Source organism: Balaenoptera musculus, chromosome 14 (assembly GCF_009873245.2).
Source record: "Balaenoptera musculus isolate JJ_BM4_2016_0621 chromosome 14, mBalMus1.pri.v3, whole genome shotgun sequence".
Taxonomy (NCBI): Eukaryota; Metazoa; Chordata; class Mammalia; order Artiodactyla; family Balaenopteridae; genus Balaenoptera; species Balaenoptera musculus.
The window spans coordinates 25,317,117-25,327,886 of NC_045798.1; the positions used below are offsets into that span (position 1 = coordinate 25,317,117).

The following is a 10,770-nucleotide window of genomic DNA, read 5'->3' on the forward strand; positions in this document are numbered from 1 at the left end:
ACACTAATTCTTCAGCTCTAAGTATCCCCAAGGGACTGGGCCATCTGGACATTCCACAGACCATCAGGCCAATCCGTTCTATTGAAGACATGGTATAAGATATGGCAAATACAGTAAAAACCTTGGTATAATAACTGCTCTAGACAAACCCTGTAAATTTTAGAGGTCCATCATATCGATGAGCTCCCTAGGGGAACATTAGTCTGTGACATGACAGGACATGCCCTCCAGAGTAAGACCAATTACTGCATCTCACAGTTGCCACCCTTAAAAAAGAAGTACACACTTAGTTGGCCACTTCAGCTTCTGGAAGTCTGTATTCCACTGTTGGGAATACTGCTCCATCAGCTTACCGGGTTATACAGAGGCTACTAGGTTTAAGGTGGCCCAGAGCAGACAAGTGCTCTGAAGCCATGAGGCACACAGCCCTGCCATTCGAGTCCTATGACCCAGCCCCAAACACACGAAGTATTTGGCAAGCCTAAAAGAAAAATCATAATGTAGCCATCCAGTTTTCTGAAGCAGCAGAGAACTAAACACCATTCAGAAATCAATCCTGTCAACTCTACCTCAATTTTTAAAATTTTAATGTTTTTAAATTAAAAAATAATTTAAAAAAGAAATTGAAAATTCTGGTAAGAGAAAGAAAGAAAGAAGAAAGAAAGAAATCAGTTCTGAAATGCTACCAGGCCCTGGTAGAGACCAAGCATCTGACCACGGGACAGTCAGCTGCCTATGTACCCACGTTCCTGAGTGGGTCCCTGAGGAGCTGAGACAGCAGGAGAATCCAGGACCGCGTTTCCTCTATTCCACAAGCAAGTCTAATGTGTGTGAATTGGAGTAAAGAAGAAACAGAGGTGGTGATTCATTCAGGCCTCCTCTTCCTGAAATTCCTCCATCTAGTTAGTTCCTGCCTGGGGCATCCCAGGCACTGACCTCAGAGAGACCTAAAAACTCCAGACCTGACGGAAGAGGGGCTGCGGAGAGGAGCGCATCCGTCAGTGATAGTCTCAATATGGCCACTAGAGGGGGCTGTGAGCCAGAGCCTGGGAAAGCCGACGGCTGTAAACCGGTCCTCCAGGCTCCCACTAACTCATGGTCACAGGTGGGGAACAGATCAGCAGCTGTGAGCTGGCCGCCTTGCTGACTGTTCCCAGGAAGAAAGTGCATCTGCACGAAGGCCCCGCCCCACAGGCTGGTGGGAGTTATAACAAGAGCTGTGGAGGCTGACTCTGCTGAGGGCTCTGGAGAAGCACAGCCCGGGGCATCTACACCATGGCCTGGGCTCTTCTCCTGTTCACACTTCTGGCTCACTGCACACGTCAGGGGGACATTGGGCTTGGAGGAGGGGGGGAGGTTCACCTCCATGCCCCTGTCCCGTCTCCTGACCTTTGGTCTCTCACCACTTTTCAGGGGCCACTTCCCAGGTGGTGACTCGGGAAACTTCACTGTCCACAACTCCTGGAGGGACAGTCACACTCATTTGTGTTTCCAGTTCTGGGGCCATCACCACCAGTAACTATGCCAGCTGGGTCCAACAGAAGCCGTGTCAGGCCTCCCAGGGTCTAATAGGTGGTAGCAGCACCCGGGTTCCGGGGGTCCCTGCCCAATTCTCCGGCTCCCTGCTTGGAGACAAGGCCGCCCTCACCATCTTGGAGGCCCAGTCCAAGGATGAGGCTGAGTATTACTGTGTTCTGTGGTTCAGCAACCATTTCCACAGTGACAGATGCAGGTGGGGAAGGGAGACATAAACCCCCGGGCTCAGCCTCACCTTCTGCTGTGTGCAAAGCTGAACACGGGAAATGTGTCTGGTGTGTGAGAGGGACGTGAATCTTTGGCGGCCAGGGGGCAGACTGTGGGGGGCATCCACTGAGATGGCTGCAGTGACCTCCCACTTCCTGGTATTCCTGCCCTGTGTGATCCCCTCCCTCGAGTTGGGGCGTACCAAGTACTGGGCAGTGAGTTTGAGGATTTCAGGCTGATCAAGGAAAAAGACAAAAAGTACGGTTACAAGACGGCAGTAACACATAGAGAGCTCTGTTTGGGTGACACAGAGAGGTGGACTTTTCAGAAACAGTAAACCTTCCAGAAACAGTGGTGCAGGGCCAAAACTAGAAGAGGGCAAAGAACTCCCAAGTAGGAAAGGAATCAGAGAGGGACTTACAAGTCTAGGATGAATCATTCAGCAGCACAGCCAGGAATCTCCTGGTCAGACAGCTACAAAGGGCAGAGCAGTTTGTGATCCTTATAGCCCAAGGACTTCTCTCATTTATGACAAGCAAATGTTAAGTGCAATTTCATGGGGTATGCAAAGCAGGCAGGCTCTAAATGGCTATACATATGCTTATTGGGTCTATATTTAAAGCAAATGGACAGGTGAAAATTTTATTTTGGTGCAGGCAGGCTTAAACTCATGGCCACAGGCTTCCGTGAAGAAGTAAACAACACAGGGACCAATATACAGAGGCCATCTTTAACTGCTATGTATAACAACTGGATTCTAGCAAGTAGAACACAGAAATGATGGACATCAGCTCTGACACTAGGTTACAAAAAGGGGTCTGTCTTGGTTGCCCTCTCTTGCTTTCTCTTGGATCGCTGCCCCTGGGGGAGCCTAATACAACCCCATGGAGAGGCCCACGTGGTGAGGAACCAAGGCTGCTCCAACCAAGCCTTCAGGTGTATGTAGCCCCTTACAGACAGCTCACCTGCAACTAAACACTAAGCGCTGTAGCAAGCTCTCAATCCTTTTTGGTCCCACTCCCAGTGCCCACTCCCCAGCACCCTCACTCCATCAGTATCATTTATTATTTTAAGTCCAAGTTGATACGAATATGTTATTTTATTCTTCCTTTCTTCCCTCCTTTCCTTCTTCCTTTCCTCTCTCTCCTCGTTCCTTCCTTTTTACTGTTTGTCCTTGCTTCTTTAGATAATAAATCTATAGGTTAATTCCTTATCCATAATTCCCATATCTCTTGTACTTCTTCATTTATTGATCTAGTTCAACAAGTACTGATTCAATACCCACTAAGAGTTAGGCCTCATTCTAGGTGCTGAGGTTACAGACAAATGACCTCACAGAGAACTCATTGTAAGTGGGAGAAACAGACTGGAAAGATAAATTGTGTGGTGTGTTAGGTGATAAGTGCTGTGGATAAAAATAAAGCAGAGAGTAGCAATAAGGATTGGCATGGGGATACAATTTTAAATTATCTAGTCTGTTGGCCACATGAAGAAGATATTTGTGCAAATATTTGAGGAGGTGAGGGAGCAAGCTATGCAGGGCACTGAGGATGACTGTAACTCGTTTGGTGCAAAAAATTCTCTTAATAGTTTATTACTGGATTGGCCAAAAGGTTCGTTCGGTTTTTTCTGTACAATGGCTCTAGTAGCACTTAGTTGTCTTTAACTTCATTTGAAACAATTTTGTTAGATTGTATGTGACAGCTGTCATATCAGAGTGCATTTAAAAAAAGACATCAAAATTGGTGAATTTTTGTGTAGCCATTTTAATACTGAAGATGGAAGGGAAAAAGCAACATTTTTGGCATATTATGCTTTATTATTTCAAGGAAGGTAAAAACGCAACTGAAATGCACAAAAAGATTTGTGCAGTGTACGGAGAAGGCGCTGTGACTGATCAAATGTGTCAAAAGGGGTTTGCGAAGTTTCGTGCTGGAGATTTCTCGCTGGATGATGCTCCACGGTCAGGTAGACCAGTTGAAGTTGATAGTGATCAAATTGAGACATTAATTGAGAACAATCAACGTTATACCACGTGGGAGATAGCTGACATACTCAAAATATCCAAATCAAGCATTGAAAGTCATTTGCACCATCTTGGTTATGTGAATCACTTTGATGTTTGGGTTCCACATAAGTTAAGTGAAAAAAACCTTCTTGACCATATTTCCACATGCGATTCTCTACTGAAATGTAATGAAAACGTTCCGTTTTTAAAACAAATTGTGACGGGCAATGAAAAGTGGATACTGTACAATAATGTGTGGAACAGAAGAGATCGTGGGGCAAGCGAAATGAACCACCATCAACCACACCAAAGGCTGGTCTTCATCCAAAGAATGTGATGTGTATATGGTGGGATTGGAAGGGAGTCCTCTATTATGAGCTCCCCGGAAAACCAAATGATTGATTCCAACACATACTGCTCCCAATTAGACCAACCGAAAGTGGCACTTGACGAAATGAGTCCAGAATTAGTCAACAGGAAATGCATAATCTTCCACCAGGATAACGCCAGACCGCATGTTTCTTTGATGACCAGGCAAAAACTGTTACAGATTGGCTGGGAAGTTCTGATTCATATGCTGTATTCACCAGATATTGCACCTTCGGACTTCCATTTATTTCGGTCTTTACTAAATTCTCTTAATGGAAAAAATTTCAATTCCCTGGAAGACTGTAAAAGGCACCTGGAACAGTTCTTTGCTCAAAAAGATAAAAAGTTTTGGGAAGATGGAATTATGAAGTTGCCTGAAAAATGACAGAAGATAGTGGAACAAAACGGTGAATACGTTGTTCAATAAAGTTCTTGGTGAAAATGAAAAATGTGTCTTTTATTTTTACTTTAAAAACAAAGCCACTTTTTGGCCAACCAAATACCATTATTCTTCCTTATATCTTTGATAACATTACACTTATTTAAATATTCATGTTCTGTCTCGTTGATTCTAATTCCTGTTGCTATAACGTTGAGTTGATGCCTTCTTACAGTGTGTGCTTCTCTATGGGTACCTGTTCACTGTCACCATCCCACTGGTGTATCAGCTATTCAGACTAGAAAGCCACAAGGAGAGGGCATTAAACTCTGAGGCTTAGCCTGTGTTACTCCCACTGAATTTAAATGGGGAGGTGTGATCTGCCCAGGCTTTATAGTGCGGTTGAGCCCATGCTCTTCTGTTGCTTCTCCCCTGCTAGGTGACTACAGCCCCCCACTTTATCTTCTCCTGAGATTGATTTTATCTTTTTTTTCCTGTAAATTTAGGGCCTAGAGGGGGTTGAGGAGTGAGGAAACACTCCCGCAGTGGCCTGCTGTGCTGTTGATCCCTGCTGCCCTATTGTTAGGCTGCAAAATTCAGTTTGGCGTGAGCTAGGTTTGTTTTGTTTTGTTTTTCAGTCTCTCAGTGGTGATAGCACAGGCAGCAATCCAGCCAGGGCAGCAAGGGAGAGAGAAAAGAGCCAAACTCAAAAGCTCTTTGGCCAACTCTGGCCTCACAAAGAAGACTCTAGCCCTCCACCCCAGGATGCTGCTTTCCACACATAAACAAGGTCTCTTCTGTGCTGCTTCCCCACCTGGCCCCCCTTCCCTTTTTTTAAACATAATTTGCACAGATCAGTTGCTTGCCTCTCTCCTCGGAGGATCTTCCACAGATGAGCTGGGGGTGTGGTTTGCTGCCCTAACCTGGGCTCTCCCATTAGCCCCTCCAGCTCTGCAGGAGGACTTCCCTTTCCATCACCTCCTGAGGTGCTCTGCTTAATGTCAGGAAGGATCTTCCAATTGACAACTTCATAGGTGCACAGTACCTTTCAAATAACTCTCCCCTCCCCATTAGTTCAAAGTACTGACATCTTCCTTCTTGAAAATATATTTTCATTAAGGCCCATGAGAGGCCCCTCCCCAGTTTCTCCCTGAACTATCGGCTCCACTTTCCTTTGCCTTTCCTTCTTTCCAGGCCCCTCCAATCCTATGTCATCTAGAGTGTTTTCCTAAACTACAAGTATGCTCCTGATCCTTTCCCCTTCAGAAGTCACACACACCATCTAAAACATCAAGTCCAAACTCCTAACTGACACATTCTCAGCCCTTTCAGTCTCAGCCCCACCCTGTGGCCCAGTCAAGTCAAGTTACTTTTAGTTATCAGACAACACTTTTCTTTCTTGTCTCTAATCTTTTATGTAGGGTGATCTCTCGTCCAGAAATCACCATCTGACCAACTTCCTTCCCAGCATCCCCACTATGTCTATCTCCATTCTGGTCTTTCTCAAAGGTCACATTTCAGATATTCTGTCCTCTGGAAAGCTTTCCTTGACCTCTCCAGGCAGATTTACCCCCTGCTTATTCATGTGTTACATTAACATATTTTCTGACCTATATATTTTTTTTCAAGTCTCTTTTTTCAAATAGACTGTAAATTCTAAGAGGGTAGAATGTTTTCAATTCATCTTGTGTTTGATAAGTAATAATAATTTTATAAAGTTGAATGCATAGATGAATGAATATTTAAATCCTTTAGTTTCCAAAGGCTCTATCAAATCGGCGTCTCCATGCCTGGAATCACCCTGAGGTACCCCAGGAAAATCCACACAATCATAACCTCTCGTCTCAGAGATATGCAGAGGCGGGTGGTTGTGCTGCTAGACAGTGAACCCCGTCATGGAAGGCTCTGCTGCCATTCTGGTCTGATGCATCCTCCCTGGCACCTGGAAGGATGCCTCCAACACAGCTGAGGAGTTTTCATGGAGTGAGTGGCCTCGGGCATGAACATCCGCTTGACCGGCAGGTTCCGCCCTCAGGGTATACCCATCAATCGTTCCATTTCAGTGGGCAGTTCTGCCCAAGAGGGTGAAGAAAGAGTCCAGGACTAGGTGTGTGAATCCTGGGCCTAGGGAAGAACATTCGTTTTGTGCCACCCTCAAAACATCTTACACCACCCAAGTCTTAAAAAGGCCTTATCAGACGTGACAGTAGTCAGGGCCCATGAGTAGTTCCAAGTGTTTATTTCATTCCTTTAATCTTTCTGTATTTCTGTCACTGCCAGCAATAACAGTGTCAGCAATTTCTTTCATGATAAAAATTTTTTGACAAAACTTTTTGTCAAAACAGAGATGGAGAGCACATTAGGGTTGCCAGGGGACAAAGATGGGAAGGGTGTGCAAATATAAAGGGGTAGCATGAGGTGATTCCCTTGTTATGCTGGAACAGTATCTTGACAGTGGGGATGGTTACACAAATGTAGACATGGGATAAAATTGCATAGAACTATACACATGCATACACACACACACACACAAATGAATACATGTAAAATAGAGTGAAAACTGGATAAGGTCTGTAGTCTAGTTAACAATACTGTACCAATATCAATTTTGATATTGTTCTATAGATATAAGAGGTCACCATTGTGGGAAGCTGGATGAAGGGTACACAGGACTCTATGTACTATCTTTGCAAATTCCTGTGAGTCTGATTGTTTTAAAATAATTTTTAAATAAGTATTTTTCAGGAAAATATAATCCAAAATTTGGAAATGCAACAAAATATAATTGGATGATCCTGGAACATCACACTAGAGATTTTTTTAAATAGTCCCATCTGACCTTATCAGAATTTGTGACTTTATTTGTCTAAGAATTGATTAGGGTCCAGATATTTTATAATGGGTGAATTTAGGTTAACATGTAGACAACAGATTAGAAGTAAGTAGAAAAGATAAGACCAAGGATTATAATTTTAGAATTTTTAACCAGCTTTGTACTTAATTTAGCAATCTACTTTACCTATCTTATTTCAACATAAGATAGCTGACTACATAAATCCTACTTCTTTACATCCTTATTGAATCAGCTTTGCCAACCTGGTTTCTCAGGAACCTGGTTTAATGGGATACTTAAATTTGGCATGTGCCACTATTTATATGATAATTAGTTTTCAATAATATGGGAATTATGATTTCACAGTACTTGGAGGTACCACTGAAATGCGCTCAACTCATGAAGAACCACTGGAATAGGCTCTATGTCAAGGAACAACATGACAAGCATACTTTCAGGATCCTTTATGTTTCCCTGAACATAAAAAATTCATGAAGTTTTTACTGAAACATAAAGAATAGTTTTCATTTTCAGAGCTTGTACATGTCAAAGACTTATGCCCTAACATATACCTACTATTCACACAGAAATGTATTTATATATGCTCTCCCAGAAAGTGCCAGCTTCTGTTGTCACAGTTTAATGGCTTATTGCTACATAAAAAGTATAATTTATGTTACTAGAAATTTCCATCTTGAAAAACCATTAACATGTTACCAAGGAAAATCTATGAAATATTTTTATGTAAGGGACTAATTTCACCTAATATTCTTCAAGTTAAATTCTGAATTAAATCAGAGATTTAATTTTGGTTCTAAAAAATAGGGGGAGGGAGCATAAAAAATTGGAAAGGAAGAAATAAAAACTGTCTCAATACTTTTAAGATATTAAATATCTCCAAATTGGTATAGATATTCAAACCAATCCCAATCAAAATTCCAGTGGGTTGGCAGAAATTACTAAATGATTTAAAGTTACTTAGAAATGTAATGCACCTAGAATAGCCCTAGTAATCTTGAAACTTTCTACAAAGCCACAGTAATTAAGACCATGTGGTACTGGTGTAAGGATAGAAAAATAAATCAGTGGAATATAATAAAGAGTTCAAAAATAAACCAACATTTTATACTGTATATTTTAAATTTTCTAAGAGAGTAGATAAGTATTTTCACCACATACACACACACACACACACAAAGGACACTATGTGAGATGATGGATGTGTTAATGAACTTAATTCTGGTAATCATTTCACAGTGTATACATACAGCAAGTCATCATGAATGCTGTACAATTTATTTTCTTGTTTTTTTTGTTTTTGTACGTTTTAAATATATACAATTTTATTTGTCAATTGTACCTCAATAAAGCTGGAAAAAAACCAAACACATTTATAGTCATTTGATTTTCAGCAAAGGTACCAATGAAAATCAACAGAGGAAAAAGTGCTTTTGATAAATGGTACTAGGACAACTGAATATTTATATGGGGCGGGGGGGGGGCCTCTGACTCCCTACCTCACACCACACACAAAATTAATTCAAGATGGTTATAGAATCAGTGAAACCAAAACAATAAAGCTTCTAGAAAAAAATAGCAATGAGAATAAAAATTAATAATAGAATATTTTTATAATATTTGCATAGAAAAGGCACAAAGATACCAAGAATACAAGAAAAAAATTGATGAATTGGACTTCATAAAATGTAAAAGCTTCTACTCATCAAAAGATACCAGTAAGAATGTGAAAGGCAAGCTACAAGTTGTAGAAAAAAATCAAAGGAATTAAAACAATACTTGTTAGTTGAATGAATGAATGGATGACCACTCATTCTCACTATCTCCCATTACCATTCACATTCTCTTGAAGAAGCCCCCACGAGGCACTATGCATTCCCTCAGAGGTGAGCACGGCCCGAAACAAACTCAACACTTCAAATTTAAGGGGCTCTGGACCCACTTGCTTCACCAGACAAACTTGTCTCCTAGCAAGGGAGCTGCTTTGAGAGCTGAGGACACGGTTGGGAGGAGAGTAAAGGGAGCAGATTTGCACAATGCACCACACACAGGAACTAAAGAGCCAACAGAGAGCTCAGCATCAGCTGTGGAGCCAGCGGATCCTTGGAGCACCTGCACCATGGCCTGGACTCCTCTCCTCCCACTACTCACTCGCTACCCAGGTTCATGGAGATTTCAGAGACTGGTCTTTGGAGTGATTCCTCTGCTTTTGTTCCTCATTCCTAAAATGGGTCTGTTTTTGGTTTCAGGGGCTAGTTCTCAGCCTCTGGTGACTCAGGAGCCCTCACTCTGGACAGTCACTCTCACCTGTGCCTCCAGCACTGGAGTGGTCCCCGGTGGTCACTATCCATCCTGGTTCCAGCAGAAACCTGGCCAAGTTCCCAGAACACTGATTTAGGACACAAACAACAAACATAGATTCCCACCCGGTTCTCAGGCTCCCTCCGTGGGGGCAAAGCTGCTCTCACCCTCTCGGGGGCCCAGCCTATGGATGAGGTTGAGTACTACTGATGGCTGTACTAGTAAGTAGGTTTTTTATTATAAGTAGTACGAGTTAACAATTCTGAATCTATGTAATGTGCTTTCTAGAACTGAGCAAATAAGAAAATATACTGTAGTTAATAGGAGCTAGTGTTCTCACTAAAACAGAAGGGAGATATAATATGGAAAGTAGCCTAGACTGAATCTAGGAGTGCTGGAATTAAACAGGAGGTATCAGTATAAACTCTTCCAATAGACAGGTATGGAAATACCATATGTATAGTATAACTAAAATATTGAATACAATTTAAATTTTAAAGATTAAAAATGTATATTATTCTCCAAAGTTCTATCAGTCAAAGAAGATTGAAGAAAATTATAGGTGAGAGTTGAACTGTTATAAAAAGGAAAACTTTAAGAGCAAAAGAAATAAATGAATAATTCACAAACATTGCATATGTTTTCTCTACTCTCATTCTGCTATTTTGCCAAATTTTAAAGATGCCTCCTATTTATTTGCTTTCTTATCTCATTTCCTTTTGCTTTCAAGTTCTAGATCTCATTATCACATGAAGCCCCTATCTTTAAATATTTTAACCTCAAAGTAGTAGGGGAAAACTAATAATTGTTTAATCTAAAACCCTCATTTTACAAATATATGTCTTGGGCTCAAACTTTCATCCATCTATCCATCTGCCCATGCATCAATTCATTTACTCAACCATTTATTAAGGGCTAATCCTTATAAGGGCTAAACCAATGTATTAGGTTGGTCTGGGAGGGTGTAAATACAAAGACAAATAAGACAGGTTTCCTTCTGTCAAGAAGATCACCCTCAAAGATATTAGAAATAAATTATAAACTCATATGCTAATTAATATTACAGAGAATTAGCTAGGATCTTTGAAACTCAACTGATAAAGCAACTACCCTTTTTCT

At 41.5% G+C, this 10,770-nt stretch overlaps 1 gene segment (V, D, J or C); it reads left to right on the forward strand.

Moving 5' to 3' along the window:
• The first annotated feature begins 1,275 nt into the window (after window positions 1-1,275).
• LOC118880068 lies at window positions 1,276-1,751 on the forward strand. The segment is given in 2 exon segments: window positions 1,276-1,321; window positions 1,414-1,751. Coding segments are annotated over 2 exon segments (384 nt in total).
• The last annotated feature ends 9,019 nt before the right edge of the window (window positions 1,752-10,770 follow it).